General features: G+C 42.1%; 1 protein-coding gene across 1 annotated transcript in view; it reads left to right on the top strand.

Moving 5' to 3' along the window:
- The first annotated feature begins 2,867 nt into the window (after nt 1-2,867).
- LOC124595927 overlaps nt 2,868-27,320 on the top strand; it is a 48,375-nt gene continuing 23,922 nt past the window's right edge. The window contains exons 1-4 of the mRNA XM_047134843.1: nt 2,868-2,896; nt 15,706-15,854; nt 20,691-20,868; nt 25,620-25,814. Of these exons, the coding sequence (XP_046990799.1) occupies nt 15,716-15,854; nt 20,691-20,868; nt 25,620-25,814 (512 nt within the window). The 5' untranslated portion in view covers nt 2,868-2,896; nt 15,706-15,715. The remainder of the gene's footprint in view (nt 2,897-15,705; nt 15,855-20,690; nt 20,869-25,619; nt 25,815-27,320) is intronic.

Here is a 27,320-nt window from a genome sequence, read left to right as displayed (position 1 = left end):
GGAGGAATTTAATAATCTTTGACCAATCTGTTGTTATCTTTGTATTTAATGATCTATGGACTATCAATGAGTAAATTAAGTTAGTTGTTGTGCACTAGTTCTCCAAGACAAGTTGTGTATATTCAAATGTAGTCGAAGTTGGGTGAGTGTTGCCCATTATGTCTAAATAACAATGCTCAAACGTATGTTTTTATAATTGTGAACCACAAAGGAAAAGCGTTATTTAAAATCTGTAAAATGATTTCACAAAAATAACAACAAAGCGAAAACTTAAATTTTTTCAATGTTTTGATTAGAACTGATACAAGAAGATCATACACGACAACTCCCGCAAATGCAAATATTTTGTCAATATTCTACAGGAAAGCGAGAAAAAAGACCACTAGACGTGAACCAAACAATGGAGAAGAATTTTACCATCTACTTACTATTATTTTGATCAACCAACATTTCTGAACTTTCACCCTGTTTGCTCAATGTGCTGTTACGAAGGACGAAATATATGTCCTGAAAATTACCGGAGACAAAACTTAGATAATTAAATTGAATCAGTAATTCTAGGTTGAGGGGGGGGGGGGGGGGAGGCGGGAGTCAGAACAGATATAAGAAATTTTATAACTTATAAGTAGGTTTGACAAAACAATGAAATATTATTGACAAACATCATCCAAATTCACTATATTAATCAAAAATGTTTTGCACAACAAATAAAATGTCGTTGCAGTATATAAATCACACTGCATAAACTTCCTAGAAGGTATGAGAGTGAAACAAAATTATAGTAGCTAGTCTGCATTGGTTTTAGAATTACATACAAATTTTATTTACTCCTTGGGTTATTAACATTATGTAAATTATTAATCAGAAATAAGAAATGGATATAATTAAGAGCTAGGAAAATATCTCTTTTAGAGAGTGGTGTTTTTATTTTAATTTTAATTTGCACTTCATTGCTCTGAGTGAAGCACTAAACGGGTTAAACTTTTAGCACACTAGCCGGCCGAAGTGGCCGTGCGGTTAAAGGCGCTGCAGTCTGGAACCGCAAGACCACTACGGTCGCAGGTTCGAATCCTGCCTCGGGCATGGATGTTTGTGATGTCCTTAGGTTAGTTAGGTTTAACTAGTTCTAAGTTCTAGGGGACTAATGACCTCAGCAGTTGAGTCCCATAGTGCTCAGAGCCATTTTATTTTTAGCACACTAAGCAAATAAATTTAACACTTTCGATGCTGTAGCGTGTAGCAGAGTTCCATTCGTGCTAGAATACGAATAAAATATTTAATACGTGAACGTTTAATAAGGCCTACTTCCAGTGACATTACAATATCAGACGCTTTAGCAATGCAGCTGATGATAAAAGACAGAGCACAATTTCATTGACATGTTACATGAGCAGAATATTCCTATCTATTGGTGCAACGATTAACAACACCCGTAATATTATTAATCAGCCACAGGGGGGAGGGGGATGGGGTATTACTCTTGAATTCCTTTCTATTTGTACAGCAGATCGTACCAACCGATACTTGGGAGGAGTACGAGTAATGGCTGAGGAAGCAATTAAATTTCATGTCCCATCTGCACATATTGCTTGTTCCACTCTCACGTCTCGCTAGTCCTCACTCGATAAGGCTGGCAGTAATCAGTAATCTTTGATGAAATGGTACATTTGAGAAAGCATAACTAGTGGAAGCTCCGACATTTGGTAGGGAGACAATGATAACACTAGCAGGTCTGAAACGGTTAAACAGTACGGCATGCATGAAAATTTTACCGAGAAGCTTTGAAACATGATAGACAAACATAGCGTGAGGGTAGAATGTGGCTAAATTCGTGAAACTAACATAAAACAGGGTAGCAAAAGCAACACTAAGTGAGTTAGATTTTATTCATTAACCTTCATTCAAAAGGGAAAGGTCTCAGACACTGGAAATATTCTGGTTGCGTGACTGCTTCGCTGAGCCATTGCTGAGCAGGAGTGTCAACACACAAATTTCTGTGAGGTTTGTCAGCAATGTAAAGTAAATAATCTCTGCAGACAATACTGCGCCGCACATTCGGTGTAACAGAACAAGCATATAACACTTTAATGTCACTGCATAAAGTATGATTTAATATGACAGAATTACTTCGAATGTAGACTTCAAACGTTGAAAAATATACACAATTTATTACTTTGATAGTTTTAAAAATACTGCAAACCACTCGTAAATAATCCTGAACGGTATTTATTTTCATTCCAAAACTGACAACGGGTAACTTTCCGTCGGAAAAATTGGTGGTGCGAAACACGTAGCTTGCGCTGTGAGTATTGCATAAACCAGCTCTATGAGAGGCAAAGCAAAACTAACTCCACTCCAGTACGCCGGACAACGCTGTATGTTTCCTCACACTATTCCCGACACTTACATGACTGACTCCTTGGACCACAATAACTGAAGTCCATTCTGGCTCGCTGCGCAATGTTCCGAGTGTCTCCCCGAAGATTGCTAGCTATTGCAAGGAAACAGTTCAGCTTCACTTCAGAAGCCTCCTATGGACAACCATATCATAGCAAACGCTTTTAACAAACAACCTGCTTTCTGCGTTGTTGGAGAAACAAAAGGTAACGATACGAGATAATAAGGCGTTTGTATCAACAGATAGTTCCAACAGGACGACTGTGTAGTTATAAAACTCATTAAAGTTTGTTGCCGTGAACATTAATTTGATATGAACAGAATCTGATAACAATAACCTTGGAGAATTTGCCCCAGAGACCAGAAATTTTACGCGTTGAGTGTTTTGTCCACCCAATCAGAGCTTATCGCTTATCGTGTAGCTTGTTATCATCGGCCATATATTTTGCCGACATGACAATACGACAGCCTTCAGCGTTCCGAGTATTAACGAAATCAGGTAAGCTCTACGGCAGCTGGAATCCGGTTTCTAATTCATCCTTTTATTATTAGCGCTTAACGCCCACCGTCAGTAATTGTTGATGGAAAATAACAAACAAGCAAAGTTTCTTTGTTTCTCACTATTTTTAATAAGCCTGTTTTAAAGAATCAGTGTACGTCAATTGTCTCTAAGAAGCTGTCCCCTTTCGCAATCGACTTACCGGTGTCTGTCAGAGAGGTGGAAGCTTTACGAAATAGTGTAAGTAATGACGCCGGGATATATCTAATTAAGAACCAGAGATGTGTACAGAAGTGACCTGTATTTTTACGCGAAAACACGAAAAGTGCAATACTTGGACTGACTACTGCTCCTATAATTGTGGCCTTGTTTTAAATGCCAAACCAATACCTCCCGTATTGACCGTCTATAAGCCGTGTCCGCTCAGTGAGAGGACTAAAATCATGAACGTCCCCCTTTTTCCATTAACGAATGTAATTCTGTCTAGTGGCGTTTTCGTTTGTTATGGGAAAGTGCACCTGCAAATTTGGAGATGCGCAATAAATCCACTGAGGAACACAGGTCACTGGTACAGAAAACGGTTGATACTGAAGAAAATTACTCTCTTTACTTTAATACCGGTGGTGCAATTGCTTGACTGTCTTACATAACAGCATTTAACAAGAATAGACAAACCGATGAAACTACGTCACTGTTTCCTGGCGGACTGACATAAATGGTTTTGGGCTTGTTCCCAATTCTACTATTATAAAGATGGAAACTGAGTGTTACCCCAAGAAGCACCAGTCAGATATTTATCAAATTTGTGCTAAATAAATGTCGTGTGACTAGGACCTCCCAGCGGGTAGACCGTTCGCCGGGTGCAAGTCTTTCGATTTGACGCCACTTCGGCGACTCGCGCGTCGATGGGGACGGAATTATGATGATTAGGACAACAAAACACCCGGTCCCTGAGCAGAGAATAATCTCCGACCCAGCCAGGACTCGAATCCGTGACCTTAGGCTTGACATTCTGTCGTGCTGACCACTCAGCTACCAGGGGCGGACGCTTTGTGCTCATGTTCATTACATAACGTTTATTAAATGATTAAACTTTAATTTCAGTCATAACTGATGTCTGTCAATATCTCAATGGCGTGTGTGACCTCTATGAGAACGAATACGCTCTTGTATTCGTTATGGAATGGGAACAAACGCCCGCCGAAGATCAGCATCATGAATTTCTTGCCATGGCTGAAGAACATGCCGTGTCATTTCAGAAAGACTACGGGGTGAAGGCTGATGTGTAAGAGTATGTCTCCCCAGTGGGTGAGCTATCAAGAGAGTGGGAGACCAGTCAAGAATCCGTAAATTCCTTAAAGCGATAGTGGTGTGAACTTTGATGTGGTATCTACATCTATACCCCAAAAGTCACCTTACGACACGTAGCCGAGAGTACGTCTGATACCACTAACTGATACCCTCCCCCCCCCCCCCCCCCCCTGTTCCTTGCGGGAATTGTGCGTAGAATGATCTTACTAGCTCTAATTTCTCGGATATTTTCGTTGTGGTTGTTACGCGAAGTACAACTTTCTTCCAAAGAATGCCAGCATGGCACCTGATTTTCCTACATTTGTGCTATGTGATCGTTCCAATTTAGGTGGCTCCAAATGGGTACAGTTTCTAATGATTTGTCGCCAGTAATAGACAATAGTGTACTATCTTGTTTATGGAGTTAAAATCTTCTGGGTTATTAGGCCGTGTCATGTTTCTTCTAAAATGTTTGAGTGTTCTAGCAGTTCAAAAAATTGTTCAAATGGCTCTGAGCACTATGGGACTTAACAGCTGTGGTCATCGGTCCCCTAGAACTTAGAACTACTTAAACCTAACTAACCTAAGGACATCACACACATCCATGCTCGAGGCAGGATTCGAACCTGCGACCGTAGCAGTCACACGGTTCCGGACTGCGCGCCTAGAACCGCGAGACCACCGCGGCCGGCTGTTGTAGCAGTAGTGGACACCAAAAGATCCCGAGGAAGATCCCAGCAGAGGGGTCGAAACGTCGGACATTTTAGAAGAAACATGACGCGGCCTAATAACCCAGAAGATTTTAACTTCAGTGACAACGGCCACGAAAGCCTGCAGACTTACATATCTTGTTTATCTTTGTTACCCTGGTCATGAAGGATATGAGCATTCATTTAGCCCTCAACAATTATCAAATCAATCCTGTTGTCACATCCAATAAATATCCACACCTCGATTCTAAGAGCTGGAGGAGTATGTGTCATTGAGAATCGTTGCTTGCCGTGATCTTTGACCCGCTGGAAAAGTACCAGGAGATTATAATTGAACCGATGGTGTCCCGATAGCTGCAGTGTGGGTTGTATACATCACAGGACACTGAAACTTAGTAGGTATCTTCATTAATCAGTGCGCTTGTAGTGTATGATAAAAATAAAAGACGTTTGTTAGTATTCATTAGTTTATGGTCACAAGTTACAACACGTGTTCAATATGGTCTCCTGACTCAGCAACATACTGCATCTGTAACACAACATGGTCGACAGTTGCTCGCTGCGCATCGAATGTAATCAGAGCGATGTCCTATTTATCCTTCAGAGCAGGAAGAATCTGGATACATCCTGATAGACACGATCTCTCAGATATCCCCACAACCAGAAGTTACGTGAATTCAGGTAGGGAGATCTCATAGACGACACATCTTGAAACTGTATAGAGATGGTGTCTTTACCGAAAGTTTCTAGAAGCAAATCTGTCACTTGGCAAGAGACATGTGCTGTCGCCCCATCTTACATGAAAATAGTGATGTGGACACAACTGCGTTCTTTATGAGCTGGAATCATTTGTTGCAAAGGAGTCCTTACAACGTGCTGATGTCACTGAACACATCTCCTCAAAGAAAAACGGACCGAGAATGAAGGAGCTTCACTTGCAGTCGCATAAGCTGAGTGCAGTGGATGTTCCTGTACAACACTTGGCGGAGAGCTCCATATGCGACAGTTCTGTGCGTTCACGGTACCGTGCTGAGAAAAATGTTTCTTTCCATTAAAGAGTATTCCCCGGCCGCATGCCATCCATTTCGATGCGTGTCAAAAAGAGGATGGCAAATCCAACGCTTCACATCCTCTCTGGGGGCTGCATTTGACCGGTATTCTGTATCTTTTAGGGATATCAGTGTAAAATGCACCGAAAATCTTTGTTGTAACTATTGACCAGGGGAGAGGAAGACCGTGTGACACAGCTCGAGCACTGGCTGTAGAATTTTTTTGATGTGCTTCACCGTCGGCTATAGCTACAGCAACTTCATCAACAAATACTATGGGAATGGGCCGCCTCCCTCCCTATGTTGCACCACCTAACTTACTTGTTTCTTTAAATTTCTTGATCGTATTCTTTAGCCCCTTTATTCACATAAGGCCTCTTTGCAGCTGTGGCTGTCGGCGATATTTCAACAATACAGCGCTGTTATTGCTGCCGTTCTGACGAGACAACTCTATGAGCAGTGTACGGTCTTTCTTCTCAATACTTATTGCGTTTGGAACGGAAACCTCCATCCCTCTTAACCCCTTACGCCAACAGTCGCTTCATAGAAGAAATCAACAGGTATTGCCAAGCGACAAACAACATAGTGACGTCAAATTTGGAAACATTTTTCATTCTGACTGGTTACAGCTTCAGATTTTCGCCTGGGGGCAAAAAGTGAAACTTTTTTTTTTGCATACTTCGCGAGTGCACCAGTTAATGAATATACCTATAACGTTTCAGCGTCCTACAATGTATACTGCCCTCGCTGCAGCACTCGAAACACCGTCATTTTTATTATAGCCACCCAGTATGTATCACTCAGAATTGTTGCTCCCTGTGATCTTTCACCACTTCATCTACAGACAGGTTGGGATAGATTTGACTACAACAAACAGAAGTGGGACTCGTCGCGAGATACAACAGAACGTCACTCGCTATCCCAAGTGACTCTACTCCACTCACTTCTATGTTGTCAACGACATGCTTTCAGTGCTAAACAATGCATGGCAAGCCGAGTAATCTCTTCTTGACAGTTTGTGGTAACACTCTGCCTGTAGCTTCTGCCCGGATTTCAACTGTTACCATCCGTCCATTCGTCGGAGCCAGTCCAACGTCTCTAATATTTTCGCGGTGTAATCTTTTGTTCTGGAAGATCCTGTGCCTATTCTTCATGTCACACACTTTAACTGAGCCCATCTCACCACCACTCGATTTGCAGTTATTGCAGGCTGTCGGTTGATGCTCCCATCGTTTATCGTATCGCGACATTGCTGCTCGCGCTGGTCGAGATCCAATGATTGTTAGCAGAATATGGAATCGGTGGGTTCGGGAGGGAAATACGGAACGCCGTGCTGGATCCCAACGGCCTCGTATCATTAGCAGTCGAGATGACAGGCATCTTATCCGCATGGCTGTAACGGATCGTGCGGCCTGAGTCAACAGATGGGGACGTTTGCAAGACAACAACCATCTGCACGAACAGTTCGACTAAGTTTGCAGCAGCATGGACTATCATCTCGGAGACCATGGCTGCAGTTGCCCTTGACACTGCATCACAGAAAGGAGCGCCTGCGATGGTGTACTCAACGACGAACCTGGGTGCACTAATGGCAAAACTACATTTTTTCGGATGAATCCAGGTTCTGTTTACAGCATCATGATGGTCGCACCCGTGTTTGGTGACATCGCGATGAACGCACATTGGAACCGTGTATTCGTCATCGCCATACTGGGGTAACACCCGGCGTGATGGTATGGGGTGCCACTGGTTACACATCTCGGTCACCTCTTGTTCGTATTGACGGCACTTTGAACAGCCGACGTTACGTTTCAAATGTGTTACGACCCATGGCTCTACCCTTCATCCGATCCCTGCGAAACGCTGCATTTCAGCAGGATAATGCACGACCGCATGTTGCAGATCCTGTATGGGCATTTCTGGATACAGAAAATGTTCGACTGCTGTCCTGGTCAACACATTCTCCAGAACTCTCACCAATTGAAAACGTCTGGTCAATGGTGGCCGACCGACTGGCTCGTCACAATACGCCAGTCACTACTCTTGATGAACTGTTGTATCGTGTTGAAGCTGCATGGGTAGCTACACCTGTACACGCCATCCAAGCTCTGTTTGACTCAATGCCCAGGCGTATCAAGGCCGTTATTACGGCCAGACGTGGTTGTTCTTGGTTCTGATTTCTCAGGATCTATGCACCCAAACTGCGCGAAAATGTAATCACAAGTCAGTTCTAGTTTGTCCAATGAATACCCGCTTATCATCTGCATTTCTTCTCGGTGTAGCAATTTTCATGGCCAGTAGTGTAATAGCCCGACATGGATCAAACTATCACTGATGGACAGTACAACTATTTAAGATTTTGCAGTCACCTCACACGCACGACAATCACATTATGTATAACTAGAGCAGCGTTCTCTTTCTGTACACTATTTTATGTATTTAGTGCATCATCTGACACTAGTGAGAGCTCTACTAGTCCGTATACATTATTTACGTAGTTGGCGGAATTGCCTACAAAATGCCATTCGAGGCGGAAGCGCCAGTGTAACAGGAGGCGGGGAGTAGAGAAGCAGTAACAGGAGAATGGGACAGTCAAGAGAACTCAGCTGGATTAGTCACTGGATGATGTCAAGGAAGTAACAAATATACCAGTGACATTTCAATACTTCTAAAGCAGCTCATGTTGACTGTCGGCTGACGTGATTTTGAAGGTGAAACACTAACTGATAACGATAACTAATCCATCACCAGGGAGACCTTACCTAGTGATGGAGAGGGACCATCGGGCACTGAAGAAGATGTTTGTAAAAAATGCTAGAAATCTGCGGAAGAGATCGCTCGTGTGTTCCAAGCTACAAAGTGCTTCCAGCAGACCTGCTACCACAATGATGGTGGCGTGGGAGTTAGACAGAGTGGGGTACAGTGATCGAGCAGCTCTTCACAGGCCACACATTTCTGTAGTGAACGCTAAGTTACGCTTGAGGTGGTGTGTAGAGTGACGCTATTGGACAGCTAATGACTGACAAACACGTTCCCTTATCGCACTTAATGACTGGAAACATGTTCCCTTATCGCGCTTATGAAAACTGTAAACGTAGAAGGACATTAACACGTTTTGTGGCATTGTGTACTGCGTACAGTAGAGAAACGATTCAGAGGCGATGGCTGTGTGTAACACGATGACAGTGCACGCCGTCGTAAAGTAGTGTCCGTCAGGCAGTGGTCTGTGGACAAAAACATTCGAGAAACGAACTGACCTGCCAAGAGTCACAACCTGAACCTAACGGAACATCTTTATTATGAGTTCACTCCAAACTGCAGCGTTCACCTAGTCCCAACAGGGAATCATATAGCGCTCTTAGAAAAAGATGTTCCGAGACTGTTACCTGAAATGCTCCTCCATGATACTGACAAGAGGGAGATTTAGTTAATAATTAGATCACTAAAGACCAAGAAGTCTCAGGGATATGACGGGGTATCTAGCAGAATACTGAAGTATTGTTCTATGTGTGTTAGCCCAGTACTTAGCCATATCTGTAACTTTTCCATTAGGAGTGGTCGGTTTCCTGACCGATTAAAGTACTCGGTAGTGAAGCCACTTTATAAAAAGGGAGACAGGGATAACGTTGACAATTTTAGACCTATTTCTATGCCATCGGTGTTTGTAAAGTTATCGAGAAGGTTGTATATACAAGGTTACTGGAGCACGTAAGTTCACATAATTTTCTGTCAAATGTACAGTTTGGTTTTAGAAATGGTTTAACAACTGAAAATGCTATATTCTCTTTTCTCTGTGAGGTTTTGGACGGATTAAATAAAAGGTTGCGAACGCTAGGTGTTTTCTTTGATTTAACGAAGGCTTTTGACTGTGTTGACCACAAAATATTACTGCAGAAGTTGGACCATTATGGAGTAAGTGGAGAAGCTTGCAATTGGTTTGCCTCTTACTTTAAGAACAGAAAGCAGAAGGTAATTCTCCGCAATATTGAGAGTGGTAGTGATGTTCAGTCCCAATGGGGCACTGTTAAGTGGGGCGTTCCCCAAGGGTCGGTGCTGGGGCCGCTGCTGTTTCTTATTTATATAAGTGATATGCCTTCTAGTATCACAGGTGATTCAAAAATATTTCTGTTTGCTGATGACACCAGCTTGGTAGTGAAGGATCTTGTGTGCGATATTGAAACAGTATCAAATAATGTAGTTCATGAAATAAGTTCAGCCGGCCGAAGTGGCCGTGCGGTTAAAGGCGCTGCAGTCTGGAACCGCAAGACCGCTACGGTCGCAGGTTCGAATCCTGCCTCGGGCATGGATGTTTGTCATGTCCTTAGGTTAGTTAGGTTTAACTAGTTCTAAGTTCTAGAGGACTAATGACCTCAGCAGTTGAGTCCCATAGTGCTCAGAGCCATTTGAACCATTTTGAAATAAGTTCGTGGCTTGTGGAAAATAATTTGATGCTAAATCACAGTAAGACTTAGTTTTTACAGTTTCTACCTCACAATTCAACAAGAACCGATATTTTGCTCAGACAGAATGGGCATATTATAAGCGAGACGGAACAGTTCAAGTTCCTAGGCGTTCGGATAGGTAGTAAGCTGTCGTGGAAAGCCCACGTTCAGAATCTTGTTCAGAAACTAAATGCTGCTGTATTTACCATTAGAACAGCATCTGAAATAAGTGACAGTTCAACACGAAAAGTAGTCTACTTCGCATATTTTCATACGCTTATGTCGTATGGTATTTTTTTTGGGGTAATTCTTCTGATTCAAAAACGGTATTTTTGGCTCAAAAACGGGCTGTTCGAGCTATACGTGGTGTAAGTTCAAGAACCTCTTGTCGACCCCTATTCAATAGGCTGGTAATTCTGACATTGCCCTCACAGTATATATTTTCTTTTATGTCGTTTGTTGTTAGCAATATTAGCTTATTCACAAGAGTTAGCAGCTTTCACTCAGTTAATACTAGGCAGAAATCAAATCTGCATGTGGAATGCACTTCCTTGACTCTTGTGCAGAAAGAAGTGCAGTATTCTGCTGCATCCATTTTCAATAAGCTACCACAGGAACTCAAAAATCTTAGCAGTAGCCCAAATGCTTTTAAGTCTAAGCTGAAGAGTTTCCTCATGGCTCACTCCTTCTATTCTCTTGAGGACCTCCTGGAAGAGCTAAAAAATTAAGCAAATTCCAGTGTTACATTGTTGATTTTCTTTATTTAAACTTACGATTTGTCGCCTGAATATGTTTCTTATATTTCATTTTATCTCTTTCTACTATCGTGTTATAATTTCATGTATTGACTCGTTCCATGACCATGGAGACTTCTCCTTATTTGGTCCCACGGAACAATAAATAAATAAATAAAATACCTTCTCTAGTTTCGACTCTTGATGAAGAATGGGCTGACATTCCTCCACAGACATTCAAATACCTCTCTAAAATTCTCGCCCCCTCCGCACATCCTCACCGTCAGCGTCCAACTTGTCATAAAGGCGAATGGTGCAGACACCTCATATTAACTTCCTGTAATAAGTGTTCAGATGATATTGATCAGATAGTGAGCACTTTGAAAGCCGGACTATCATATCAACACTAAATTTAAAGACTGAAATAAAGGACTGGCCATTTTATCGAGACACAGTATAGTTTATTAACATTGTAGATGGGTGTGACGCGCAATACTTCATCCTCAAGTGAATTTCGGCTGCAGTAACTTGATCGGTGTCCATGTGAACATCTTAAGTACGTCGTTACGACTTGATACACTAAAATTACGTGCGATTATGGTAGGGCAATGGACTCGCATTCGGTAAGCCGACGGTCCACATCGCCGCCCAGCCCTCCAGAGCTAGAAACCCGATGGTTTCCCTGAACCGCGTAACCCAGATGTCTGGACGGTTTCTTTTCGAAAGGGCACGGCCGATTCTCTTCTCCATCCTTCGCCAGTCCTAGTTTGTGCGCCGTCTCTAATGTCGTCGTGAGTTGGTCGATAAACCTCAACATCAATTGTTTTCATCCAAACATTACGACGCCCAGCATCAGTCTAGACAACCTAACACTTCAGCTGAAATAGTTCAGGTCGCAGGAAAAGATTTTAATCATTTTATCCAAGCATACAAGGTAGAACCGATATAGGTACTCAAGGAACCCTCCGCCACACACCGTCAGGTGGCTTGCGGAGTATGGATGTAGATGTAGATGTAGAAATGAGGTAGTGTAAGAAAATAATCGTATTGCACACAGTATTTTCTGCTGCAAGAGGTGCGTTCTCAACGTTACGGAAAATTTATGATTTCGCTTGTTTATTAGTCGACTTCGCGTGATTTATCTCTTTGTTGTGTCGCTAAATTTATCTGAAAATTAACTTTATAGTGTTAGCCATATCTGATATTTAGTCTGTTGTCTGCTGTCAAAATGGATACTAGTGTTGCTGTAGTATCGGCGATTGTTTATTTTGTGCATAAATAGGTCAGTGAATTTGCTTTATTTTTTCTGTTAGAACAGAATAACGTGAAACAGGGTTTTACAAATGTTAAATACAGATTTTGTTGAGTGTGTAGTGAATAAAATAAGGGCTTACAAGTGGCATAAGCGCTGCGGAAACAGCCGTTGAAACGTTGAAGATGAAGAGACCCTGGGCGCACCGTCACACACCCAAGCGATGAACTAGTGGAAAAAGTGAAAAAAAAAGTGTCTGGTTGTTGTGGGTGTGACACTGTGACGACAAAATTTATCATACATTGTCGAATTTCGAAGAAAGGAATTGCTACAAAAAGTCAGCGACGCAGAACTTCTGAAACGCATTATAAGAGGTTACGAAACAAGAGTTTACTGATATTTCACGGAAACAAAGCCTTAATCGTCACAGTGAAAGCATTTTAGGCAGTCAAGACCACTGAAAGCTCCATCGGAGCAGTCAGATGTGGAGGCTATACTCTGTTTTCTTCGATTTTAACGGTGCAGCGCACCTTGAGTTCGTGCCGTAAGATCCAACGACTAATGGGCTTTCCTTACAAGTTGAACGTCGTTTTCGTAAGGCAATCCGCGAAACAATTTGAAGCTTATGAAGCACGGTAATGCACTTGCGCATAATACTGTAACGGTGTCCCAGATTTCATCTTCGCCAGACATGACCCCCAAGCGACTTTGTTTATGTTTCCAAAAATAAAGGCCGTCGTCTTACAAACACACAACAGACAGAAAAGAAATTGTCGAGAGAGCTGAAAGTTATCACAGCGATCGACTTCCTGAAGTGTTTCGTGGATTGGAAAAGAAGCTGACTTAATTTTATATTATAAATAAATAAAATTCTTTCCGAATAACAAATATTCGGGTTATTTTATGAAGACACTTCATATCATGCGCCAACACCTGACCAACAGAGCCGCGTGGGATCAGCCGAGCGGTCTAGGGCGCTGCAGTCATGGACTGTGCGGCTGGTCCCGGCGGAGGTTCGAGTCCTCCCTCGGGCATGGGTGTGTGTGTTTGGAATGCCGGACATTTGCCACGCCGCACATTTGTCACACTTGCCCCTTCGCCAGGTAGCTTGAGCAGCGATCCCTCAGGTAAGGGACGCCCTTCCTCGAACTTCTTCTGTTCGCTTTCCAGCCGCCGTCTGCACATCTTACTCGATACAACCAGTACGCAAGGGACCTCCTTCTTCGACATCTTGGCGAAATAGAGAGCTTCTTTCCCGAAATCGAAATATTTATAACTTTTGGGAAACGAAAGCAATACCAACGGTTATGTCACTGTGTAATTAGTTCTGCCAAGTACAAATACAGATCCCTCTGTCTGTACGGTAGCTTCCTTTCACGCTTACTCATTGCGATAGAAACAGTCCATCGCCATGGGAGCAACAAGAAAGAACGATGTAAAGAAAATGCGAATGTACGCTAATATTTCTTTTTGATCTCTGTATTTGTGCCTACTTTAATTAGTACAACCGGATGCCCAAAAGACAATAAGGAACGAAGAAATGGGTATGTGAATGTTTGAAAAGAAGAACGACATATTCCATATTAATTTACTCTCTAAAATCCGATATCCCTTGCGGCGAAACATTAGTTAATAAAGTGTAGCGGGACAATGTTCAAACCATGACTGAAAATACGTTCACTATATAGAGATAAGAACATCTATGATTGACATGTCATTTAAAGTCGACGTACAATCTTAAAATGTTAGAAATAAGGAAATGAAGTAATACAGAATGCAATGCTTGTAACGTAGGTTGTTGTTCTATATTGTTTAGCTCTGCTAACCAGGGTCACAGAGAAAGCATCCTAGGTTTTTGAGGGAAAAGCCGTAATTTTAATGATCTGCAGTACAACAGAAACAAAAAGTACAACTTAAGGAAAAATAATGTAATGTGTGTTCCAGCTCACAAGCGACATTGAAGCAGATAGTTCCTGTGACTTAGTATGGGCAGCGGTTATATTCGACAACCGGAATAAATTAATAACTGGCTCCTTTTAACGACCCCCGGTCTCAGATGAAACAGTTGCTGAACAGTTCAAAGAAAACTTGAGTCTCATCACAAATAGGTACCCTACTCATACAATTATAGTAGGTAGTGACTTCGATCTACCTTCAGTATGTTGACAAAAATACATTTTCAGACCCTATTTTAGATGGACAACAACTTCCGTAATTGTTATAAGTGCTTTTTTAAAATTATTTTGAACAATTAGTTCACGAGGCCATTCAAATTGTAAATGGTTACGAAAACACACTTGACCTCTTAGCCACAAATAATCCTCAGCATCACGACGCATATAGGGATTAGTGAACACACAGTCGTAGCGAGGCTCAATTCCGTAACAAAGACATTCACCAAAACTAAACGCGAAATATATCTATTTATAAAAGCAGCTAAAAATTCGGTTGACGTCTTTCTAAGAGACAGTCTCCAATCCTTCCAAACTATGTAAGTGAAGACCATATGTGGTTTAAGTTCAAAGAAATAGTATCAACAGCACTCGAGATATTCATACCAAATAAATTAATAAGAGACGGAACTGATCCCCCATGGTACACAAAACATGACAGAAAGCTGCTGCTGGAGCACAGAAAAAGGCACGTATAATTTAGACGAACGCAAAATCTCCAAGACTGGCGAATTTTAGTGAGGCTTGGAATTTGGTGCCGATTTCAATGCGACATGCATTTCATAATTTCCACAACGAAGCTCTCTCTAGAAATGCGGCGGATAATTCAAAGAGATTCTGGTCCTACGTTAAGTAAACCAGCGGAAAGGCTCAGTAAGTACCTTTACTACGCGACATCGACGGTAATGTTACCGATGACAGTGCCACTAAAGTGGAGTTACTAAATGCAGTTTTTTGAAATTCCTTCACCAAAGAACACGAAGTAAATATTCCAGAATTCAAAATGAGAACAGCTGCAAACATAATATAGGAGGAGGAGGAGGGGGAGGCAAGGGACCCAACCCTTCGGAGCAGGTAAAATCGTGGCAAATGTCCGGTGTGGCAAATGTCCAGCATGGCAAATGTTCGCACGCCGTGTGTTTGTCCTTAGGATAATTTAGGTTAAGTAGTGTGTAGGCTTAGGGACTGATAACCTCAGCAGTTAAGTCCCATAAGATTTCACAACCATTTGAACATTTTTGATCTGACCAACAGAATAACGCAACTACGATTCCTTGCTGCTAATTTAACTTTTTATCTCTTTCAATATCTTCTGCTGCTTTTTACAAACACTGCTGCTACCAATATTTCTTCATTCACCGTGTTCTTCGTTGTCTGCAGCGGCGCCAAGATGTGGAAGCTGTCGTTCGTGATGTTGCTGCTGGCGGTTGCGGCCGCCCAGGCCGGCCACATAGACGAAGACAGGCTGAGCAAAGTGAAGGCCGCTGTCAGCAAGCTGCGTGCCGCGAGGAGCAACGGCCATCACACAGGTACCCGCTCACAAACTGCACTAACATGGGGGGTGGGGGGGGGGGGGGAGGATGGTTATCAGTCTTCTGACTGGTTTGATGCGGACCGCCAAGAATACCTCTCTTGTGTCAACCTCTTCATCTCAGAGTAGCACCTGCCACCTACGTCCTCAATTATTTGCTGTATGTATTCCAATCTCTGTCTTCCTCTACAGATTTTGCCCTCTACAGCTCCCTCCAATACCGTGGAACTCGTTCCCCGATGCCTTAAGGGTGGTAGGACGTCAAACGGGCCGACTTGGAGCAGGAGAGGCATCACAGGACATTTTAATTTCCAGTGTCTATACTTTTACAAATAAATTCATAAAACTTTGTCAGCATCACCACGAAGGATTCAGGATTCACAACCATTGCAGTGGAAGTTCGAAAACATAACAAAATAATTTTTTTTACGTGTGAAATTTCATCATTTTTTTTCACTTACTAATGGCTGCATTTGTTGCTATGGGTACACTTTTCTTCATAAGTTAGAGAGATTCTTCCATGAATTTTGCACAGCGTACATACAGGTGTATGAAACTCTAGAATTTATTTAATTTATGAAAAAGCGAATGATCTGTTGTATTTTAAACTTCATGTTTAGAAAAAACACAAATTTTGTAGTTAATTACCTCAATTTTTAACACGGTTTTTAATAGATTTGGAATATTCTAGAGTTTCACACACCTTTAAGTATGGTTTGTATGCTGTGCAAAATTCATCGAGCCAACTCTCTTGTTTATGAAGAAAAGTGTACCTATAGCAACAAATGCTGCCATTAGTAAGTGAAAAAAATGATGAAATTTCACATGTAAAAAAATTACTTCGTTATGTTTTCGAACTTCCACTGCAATGAGCGTGAATTCTGAATCCTTCCTGGTCATGCTGACAAAGTTTTATGAATTTATTTGTAAAAGTATAGACAGTGGAAATTAAAATGTCCTGTGGCACCTCTCCTGCTCCAAACGGCCCGTTTGACGTCCTACCCCCCTTAACAGATGTCCTAACATTCTGTCCCTTCTCCTTGTCAGTGTTTTCCATACATTCCTTTCCTCTCCGATTCTGCGCTGAACCTCCTCATTCTTTCCGTTATCAATCCACTTAATTTTAAACATTCGCCTGTAGCACTACATATCAAATGCTTCGATACTCTTGTGTTCCGGTTTTCCCACAGTTCGTGTTTCACTACCACACAATGCTGTGCTCCAGACGTACAATCTAAGAAATTTCTTCCTCAAATTAAGGACTACTAGTAGAATTCCCTTGACCAGAAATGCCCTTTTTGCCAGGTTAGCCTGCTTTTGATGTTCTCCTTGCTTCGTCCGTCATTGGTTATTTAGCTGCCTAGATAGCAGAATTCCTTAACTTCATATATTTCGTGACCATCAATCCTGATGTTAAGTTCCTCGCTGTTCTCATTTCTGCTACTTCTTATTACTTCAGTGTTTCTTCGACTTACTCTCAGACCATATCGTGTACTAATTTGATTCATTCCATTCAGATATGTAATTCTCCTTCACTTTCACTCAGGACAGCAATATCATCAGCGAATAGTATCATTGACATCCTTTCACTTTGAATTTTCATTTCAGTCCTGAAGCTTTATTGAACTTCCATAATTGCTTCTACGATGTACAGATTGAACAATAGTGGGGAAAGACTACATCCCTGTCTTACACACATTTTAATCCGAGCGCTTCGTTCTTGATCGTCCACCCTTATTATACCCCCTTCGCTCTTGTACATATTGTATATTACCCGTTTGTCCCTATAGCTTACCCCTATTTTTCTCATAATTTCGAACATCTTGCACCATTTTACGTTCTCGAACGCTTTTTCCAGGTCGAGAAATCCTATGAACGTGTCTTAATTTTTCTTTAGTCTTTCTTCCATTATTATCAACCGCAACGCCAGAATTGCCTCTCTCCTGCCTTTGCCTTTTCTAAAACCAAACTGGTCGTCATCGAGCACTTCCTCAAATTCCTTTTCCATTCTTTTGTACATCATTGCGGTCAGCAACTTGGTTGCATGAGCTGTTAAGTTGATTGTGCGGTAATTCTCGCTCTTTTCAACTCTTTCAGTCTTCGGAATTGTGTGCATGATGTTTTTCCGAGTCAGGTGGTATATACATACATTCTACACACCAACGTAAATAGACGTTCCGTTGCCATTTCTCCCAATGATTTTAGAAGTTATAATGGCATGTTATCTATCCCTTCTGCCTCATTAGATCTTAAGTCCTCCAAAGCTCTCTTAAATTCTGATTCTAATACTGGATCCCGTATCTCTTCTAAATCGAACCCTGTTTCTTGTTCTATCACATACGACAAATCTCCACCCTCTTAGAGGACTTCAATGTACTCTTTCCATCTATCCCCTCTCTCCTCTACATTTAACAGTGGAATTTCCTTTGCACTCTTAATGTTACCACCCCTGCTTTTTGTGTCACCGAAGACTGTTTTGACTTTCCGGTATGCTGAGTCAGTCCTTCCGACATTCATTTCTTTTTCGAATTCTAACTGGAATCTCGTATCAACGGGTCTTTTCCAAGTATATCTCCTCCTCTTGTGATTCTTGAACACAATATTCGCTATTACTAGCTGAAAAATATTACAGAACTCAATTAGTCTTTCTCATCTCTCATTTCTTGTCCCAAACCCGTACTCTCCTGTACCTTTCCTTCTATTCTTTCCCCTACAACTGCATACCAGTGTCCCATGACTATTAGATTTTCATCTCCCTTTATGTACTGTATTATCCTTTCAATATTCTCATATACTTTGCCTATCTGTTCGTCTTCATCTTGCGGTGCCGGAATTCATACCTCGACTATCGTTGTCCGTATTGGTTTGCTGTCGATTCTGAAAAGAAAAACTGTATCATGAACTTTTCACTCTAAAACACTCTCTGGCCTACCTTCGTATTCGTAATGAATCCTACACTGTTACACCATTTTCTGCTCGTGTTGATATTAGCCTACACTCATCTGACCAGAAATCAATTTCTTCTTTCCATTTAACTTCACTGACCCATGCCATATCTAGATAGAGCCGTTGCATTTCGCTTTTCAGATTTTCTAGCTTCCCTGTCACATTCGAGCTTCTGACATTCTATGCCCCGACTCGTAGAACGTTGTCCTTTCGTTGATAATTCAATTTTTTTCTCGTGGTCACCTCCCTCTTGGCAGTCCCCTTCCGGAGATCCGAAAGGGAGACTTTTTCGGAATCTTTAGCCAACGGAGATGTCATCATGACACTTTTTCAATTATAGGCCACCTGTATCTTTAATGTAGTGATTTCCATTGCCTTCTGCATCTTCATGCCGTTGATCATTGCTGATTCTTCCGCGTTTAGGGACAGTTTCCCAACCCAAGGTCAACAGAGTCCCCTGAACTTCTGTCTCCTCCTCCGCCCTCCTTGACAAGACCGTTGATAGAACGAGGGTCACTTCTTATGCCGGAAGTCTTCGGCCACCAAATGCTGTTTATTAATCAGAATTATTAACCAAGACGCTACCTCTAGACCACGGTAGTGAACACTAGCGAATATTCGGTGCATACTCGTTTCTTGTGTCCGCTTCTATTCGCTCCGGTGTAAACCAAGCTGAACACTTTGGTTTGCACGTCCATGTTAAGAAGTGTTGAGAAAATTACTAAGTAGTACTAACTTCGATGCTAGTAATGAACTTGTATAATTTCTAACTATGTTTTAACACCATGTCGAGAGTTTAGAATTAATTCTGAACAGCTGTCGATAATAGATGCGGGTAAATGCACAACGCTAACCCTTTGGTCAGGCAGTGAGTTTTGTGTGGTGAATGAGTATGAATTTGTGCACATATTGAAAGCAACCGAAGTTCAGATATCTTTATTATGAAACGGCAACTGTGAGATGTATAAGTCAGCTTCCTTTTGGCTTCAGTTTTGTCAGTTTTCCGCTTTACATAAATGCTTCAAACGCCGATAGCCTATTGGCTGCGTGGTTGAATTGAGATATGCATTGTCTTAGTACTTGCAGAATATGCAAATAGCCAAAACTTGTAATAATAAACATTTTCTCATGTTCCATTTCGTTGGACTGACAGTAAACACAGTGTTTAAGTTTCAGGTCTCAAGTTTCATTTCAAATTATTTGAAATACATACATCTACGAAGTGAAAATGTGGTACTGATTCACAAGAGACTCGCCTTCTCGATTCTTGTTTTTGCGTCTTGACGCTGCACTGTATTATGTATATGATTTTCTTCTTTGTAACATTGCCTGCTTTATAGGAAAATATCAGTGATGAAACATTTGATTTTCATCTGTGTGGAAGCTTTATCTCAAACCTTTCTGTACATTTTCTATTCGTAATCTTCAGAAACAGTGACGGGAATCCGTGGAATCTGAAGCCGAGTAGCAGCATTGTCCTAAAGCGCCGTTTCAACCAGCTTTCCAGTCATCGTCCTCAAGAGAGTGTAGAATGTGATATCTCCGTTTCACAGGAAAGCGATATTTCTTTTAAAGATGAGTACGAAACTCGTTGAAACGTTGCTTCATTGCAATACTGCCACTCACGTGCTAACCCGAGAAAAATTCACTAGCGAAATTCGCCAATAAGTCCCGTATTTACATAATTTTGATACCATCAGTCACACTTTTCACCTACCACTGTTCGGCTGGATTATTGTTAAGTTCAAATACGCTCATGTCGCTTAAGTGTGCACCATATACCTCACATTATCAGACTATGAGAGATAAGTCTAATTTATTGAGAAGAAATTGAGAAAACATTTTTGATTTCCTTGGAAACCAGTGGAGTAACAGGCTTCCGTTTCAGGTATTGTGCGCCGCGACGCGGAACTGACCCCCATGGCCTACGAAGAGCAGATCGAGGCATTCCTGGAGCAGCTGAAGCAGATGATGCGGGAACCCATGGCACTCCTTGGTAACAGAACACTGGACCCGCTGGAGGTTGCTGGGCCCATCAACATCAACGTCGATAACGACATGATCGCGTACGTTCGTAATGAAACTGCTACCTACAAGTTACGAAATATGTAGCTCTACAGACAACTTGAAATGACGTATACATAGATAGTACCGTTGTGTTTTGACAGCAGGCGTGTGAGGATACATACTGAATTTTCATGAAGGTTCATTTGTTGAGTTGGGTTGTTTGGAGGAGAAGACCAGACAGTGAGGTTATCGGTCTCATTGGATTAGGAAAGGATGAGGAAGGAAGTCGGCCGTCGCCTTTCAAAGGAACCATCCCGGTATTTGCCTGGAGCGATTTAGGGAAATCACAGAAAACCTAAATCAGGATGGCCGGAAGTGGGATTGAACCGTCGTCCTCCCGTATGGGAGTCCAGTGTGCTAACCACTACGCCACCTCGCTCGGTGAAGGTTTGTTTGTATTCTCATCGGTGGTACATAGTCTATTTTGGACCCACTGTATTTAAACGAACTTTGAGCAAGTCTAAAGCCCAGTTCCTTCTGGCAATTCTGTTGTTCTTAAGCCTTGTACCTGAAAAGTGAATTAACAGCATAACTTAATAACTGTTCAATTCATCAGTCGGCTCACTGAACCTGTTAGTAGTAACCTTACCCATATGGCTTCAGTTGGTTGGTTGGTTGTTTCGGGGAAGGAGACCAGACAGCGAGGTCATCGGTCTCATCGGATTAGGGAAGGACGGGGAAGGAAGTCGGCCGTGCCCTTTTAAAGGAACCATCCCGGCATTTGCCTGGAGCGATTTAGGGAAATCACGGAAAACCTAAATCAGGATGGCCGGACGCGGGTATGGCTTCAGTCTTAACAGTATTCTGATCTTTCAGAACTTTATACAGTAGAGTAATAGACGATATCTGTGATCAGAATCTACAAACTAGGGCTACAATGAGATATAAGGTCACAACAGGCACTACAGCTATCTGAAAATAAGTAAAACATTGAAATATATGAAGGAAATTCATTAGTAAAATCTTGAAACGAGACTGTACTACTCCTCTACATAAACAAATTCTTCCGTAATACGTTATCATATCTTTTAACGAACTGACGAATTCCTTCTACACAGTATTTTCCGCTTGACTTTTGGAACACAACGACCAGAGGTCTAGTTGATAATTCATGATATCGTGCAAAACACTCCGAGAAATCTGCGGAAAATTTCCCGACAGTTTAGATATCGAGTATACCAGTTTTCACGGTTATTTTTTCGTCACTTTTCTGTACTGCTTGGTTGTAACAGATGGCCACACCTGCATCAACATGGACATTTATCTTTCCTCTTTCGAAGTGCAACACCTCAGTTCATGTTATTTGGTCTTAAAATTTGTACCGCTTAATGGATTGAACATTTGGCTGGATTTTTGAATGTGCCCTTTTCGCTGTCGTAGCTCTAAGCACACAGACCTACAGCTTGAGTCAATGCAGCGGCTTCTCGTCTCATGCCACTACTTCCCATGCTACATGAAAATGAACGTTATTTTCTGCTTAGAACTCGTACGTCTATACGTCGTAGAAGAGGTTCTTGTTTATTTCCTTACTCAAAGACAAATTATTTTCGTAGCTGAAATATTAAACTGCAGCGATGCTATAGAGCGTGACTCAGTTGACTCTAGTCTAAACCTTGGAAACAGTTTTCATCACGGTAACTGTCTTGCTGTAAGAGAAGAAGTGGCGGCCTGCGATCCCTAGTCTCTGAAAAAATCTTAGCATTTAAGCTGATATGTCTTGGACTGAGGGCATGTAACACTTAGAAATTGTTTCTCCGTCGGATTGTACATTAATATCATCAGCCCTTTTCGTGTTGTCGTGAGTGAAAAGCGCTGTGTGACAGCGCTCTTTCTATTCTTACAACTTCCTTTTATTTCAGTCTTCATTACTACTCAAATATGCCATTAATTTGCAAGACACTCATTACATTTATCCACACGATGCAGCCAAACATCTCTACCACCACGATTCAGAGGAAGACAACAACAAATCACGTGGAATTACACCACACAAGGTATAAGTATGGCCGGCCGCTGTGGTCGAGTGGTTCTAGGCGCTTCAGTCTGGAACCGCGATGCTGCTACGGTCGCAGGTTCGAATCCTGCCTCGGGCATGGATGTGTGTGATGTTCTTAGGTTAGTTAGGTTTAAGTAGTTCTAAGTATAGGGGACTGATGATCTCAGGTGTTAAGTCCCATAGTGCATAGAGCCATTTGAACCATTTGAACCATGTGAGTCAATAAATTAGTCGCAAACTGGGATCTCTGTCCAGAGCCGCGTGTTGTACGAACCTGAAATTTATTTTCCTTTTCAAAATATTCCCCTTGCAATCTTAAACTCTTATCTCCTCGCTGGACAACGCGTTAAAAGCTTGCACCATAGACTGCTTGTGGCAGCGTTCGCATCTAACGAGTGACCTCTGGCATACATCAAGAGTATTTGGTTCCTTACCTTGTTGCAACCCACAAGAGCGATGTATCCTGCGGGTAGCGAAATACCCCTAGACGCGGAAACAATGTGCCATAATTGGATAAGGTTCAAATGGTTCAAATGGCTCTGAGCACTATGGGACTTAACATCTATGGTCATTAGTCCCCTAGAACTTAGAACTACTTAAACCTAACTAACCTAAGGACGTCACACAACACCCAGTCATCACGAAGCAGAGAAAATCCCTGACCCCGCCGGGAATCGAACCCGGGCGCGGGAAGCGAGAACGCTACCGCACGACCACGAGCTGCGGACGCTGGATAAGGCCAGCACGATAGTGTTTGGTGTCTTTTTTCGTCATTTGCTGAATTTCTGTATGCGATTGAACACAGATTTCGATCAAATACAGTTCTAACCGTATGCGGGACAAATTTTGCTATGGACGTTCTAACAATACCACCACTTGCAAGGTAGGTTAGAAATCAGATTAATAATGTAGCGCACGCAGCATATGTTCGCTTTATCGGGCAACAACAAAGTTATTGACTGTGGATGGTATCGTCAGACTGGAAATAATGAGGTCACTGTAAAAAAGTCATTAATTTGGCACTTATCTTGAATGGATTCCCACGTAGATTTCGTCGAAATCGTTATGCCTCATCTTGTTGATTCGGGGTGATTCCACTTTGACTGCTAGAAGGTCCAGATCCGCATTTTAGCAATATTTGAAGACCCAACAAGTGCGTTTTTCAGGAAATTCTTAATGACCAAACAATCCCAGATCAGAACAATGGTATGGTAGAAGTAATTTTGACTTGGAGCTGACGATCCACATTTTTATTAAACTTCATGTACATTCACATATACTTTTTCTTAATTGTCACATCATCAAGAAAACAGTTCTGTATCAATCTTCATATATTTAATTTCCATTTTAACCAAACACAAGACTTGACTGTTCTTTTACTAAGCGAAATAACAACCTCTGCCAAAGTGAAACAAAGACTGTTCTGTGCGCATTCGCGCCTAAGCGGTTACAATTAAGACAAAGATTATGACAGTCTCACAGAAATGAATACACACATGAACCATATCACTGTAATATATCGATACATCGGAGTACCTATACATTAATAAAACCAAATGTGAATATTGTCACGAAAATATGTCTGTTACTTCGCAGAAAAGTAGTACGATATTACTGGTTTCGAGAACTGGAGTTGGAGTGCCGTAATGGTCACGTAAATAGAGAACCATTACAACGTTCTCCATGGACAGTCAGTCCCTCGGCTGACTAACGTAGTGTTGTTCTAGTCAGGTTGTTGTTGTTGTTGTGGTCTTCAGTCCTGAGACTGGTTTGATGCAGCTCTCCATGCTACTCTATCCTGTGCAAGCTTCTTCATCTCCCAGTACCTACTGCAACCTACATCCTTCTGAATCTGCTTGGTGTATTCATCTCTTTGTCTCCCTCTACGATTTTTACCCTCCACGCTGCCCTCCAATACTAAATGGGTCATCCCTTGATGCCTCAGAACATGTCCTACCAACCGGTCGCTTCTTTTTGTCAAGTTGTGCCACATACTCCTCTTCTCCCCAATTCTATTCAACACCTCCTCATTAGTTATGTGATCTACCCATCTAATCTTCAGCATTCTTCTGTAGCACCACATTTCGAAAGCTTTTATTCTCTTCTTGTCTAAACTATTTATCGTCCATGTTTCACTTCCATACATGGCTACACTCCATACAAATACTTTCAGAAACGACTTCCTGACACTTAAATCTACACTTGATGTTAACAAATTTCTCTTCTTCAGAAACGCTTTCCTTCCCATTGCCAGTCTACATTTTATATCCTCTCTACTTCGACCATGATCAGTTATTTTGCTCCCCAAATAGCAGAACTCCTTTACTACTTTAAGTGTCTCATTTCCTAATCTAATTCCCTCAGCATCACCCGACTTATTTCGACTACATTCCATTAGTCGAATTAAGTCGGTTGATACTGAGGGAATTAGTCTAGTCAGGTACACATTCATAACACACCTGTCATCTTGGTTTGACCGCAAATCATGAACTGTGTATAGGCTACCTTTCACGTGACACATGCCACTACCTTCTAGATATGTATAACTGCCAAATTTAAAACGATATATGGTATTCTGGCGTTTGCGATTTATTTATTGACTAACTCTCGTAAAAACTTGCGTGACTCTTATTTTCCAATAGCTTGTATAGTAAACGGAACAACGTTCCATCGCAAGCATAACTACATTAATCTTAAGAGAATCGCACTAGGCCCCGACCCTCTTTAATGACGTCATGACCTCTTTTTGTGCAGGCTGGCTGGTAACGTCTCCAACATCAGAGTGGACAAACTGTCCACCTTCGAAACTATCAGCGGCTCGTTCAGCATCGTCGGCTTCAAGCTGTCCGTCGTAGTCCACTTCGAGGAGATCTTCGCGTCCGGCGAGTACAACCTGGACGGTGCCTTACTGTCCGGTCTGCTGCTCGTCTACGGACAGGGACCCTTCACGTGAGTCGTACAGTCCCTCAGTCTGTAACACGGGCAGCTGGGCGCTCCTATTACCCCTCTACCTGTACCCGGAATTACAAGGTTTGTCCAGAAAGTAAGTCCCAATTGTGCTGTTTAAGACTTCCACGACGCAGTAAATACTTCATCGCTTAAGGGGCGTCTCGTCGGAAAATGTTGTGAAACCTGCACAGTATTTCGACGAGACAGCTGCTCGTCATCTTCAGGTGCTTACTGAGGTGTTGCAATGGCTCGCCAATATACAGGGTGGTTCACTGATCCAGACCGGGCCAAATATCTCACGAAATAACCGCCAAACGAAAAAACTACAAAGAACGAAACTTGTCTAGCTTGAAGGGGGAAACCAGATGGCGCTATGGATGGCCCGCTGGATGGTGCTGCCATAGGTCAAAGAGATATCAACTGCATTTATTTAAATAGAAACCCCCATTTTTATTACATGTTCGTGTAGTACGTAAAGAAATAAGAATGTTTTAGTTGGAACACTTATTTCACTTTGTGATAGATAGCGCTGTAGTAGTCACAAACAAATGGCTCACAATTTTTGACGAACAGTTGGTAACAGGTAGGTTTTTAAAATTAAAATACAGAACGCAGGTACGTTTGAACATTTTATTTCGGTTGTTCCAATGTGATACATGTACCTTCGTAAACTTATCATTTGTGAGAACGCATGCTGTTACAGCGTGATTACCTGTAAATACCAGATTAATGCAGTAAATGCTCAAAAAATTGTCCGTCAGCCTCAGTGCATTTGGCAATACGTGTAACGACATTCCTCTCAACAGCGAGTAGTTCGCCTTCCGTAATGTTTGCACATGCATTGACAGTGCGCTGACGCATGTTGTCAGGGGTTGTCGGTGGATCACGATAGCAAATATCCTTCGAATTCTCCCACAGAAAGAAATCCGGTTACGTCAGACCCGGTGAACGTGCGGGCCATGATATGGTGCTTCGACGACCAATCCACCTGTCATGAAATACGCTATTCAAAACCGCTTCAACCGCACGCGAGCTATGTGCCGGATATCCATTACGTTGAAAGTACATCGCCATTCTGTCATGCAGTGAAACATCTTGTAGTAACATCGGTAGAACATTACGTCGGAAATCAGCGTACATTGCACCATTTAGATTGCCAAGGATAAAATGGGGGCCAATTTTCCTTCGTCCCATAATGCAGCACCATACATTCACCCGCCAAGGTCGCTGATGTTCCACTTGTCGCAGCCATCGTGGATTTTCCGTTGCCCAGTAGTGCATATTATGCCGGTTTACGTTACCGTTGTTGGTGAATGACCCTTCGTCGCTAAATAGAACGCGTGCAAAAAATCTGTCATCGTCCCGTGATTTCCCTTGTGCCCAGTGGCAGGACTGTACACGATGTTCAAAGTCGCCGCCATACAATTCCTGGTGCAAAGAAATATGATACGGGTGCAATCGATGTTGATGTAGCATTCTCAACACCGACGTTTTTGAAATTCCCGA

This window comes from Schistocerca americana, chromosome 2, assembly GCF_021461395.2.
Source record: "Schistocerca americana isolate TAMUIC-IGC-003095 chromosome 2, iqSchAmer2.1, whole genome shotgun sequence".
Lineage (NCBI taxonomy): Eukaryota > Metazoa > Arthropoda > Insecta > Orthoptera > Acrididae > Schistocerca > Schistocerca americana.
This window is presented reverse-complemented; position numbering and strand designations above follow the sequence as displayed.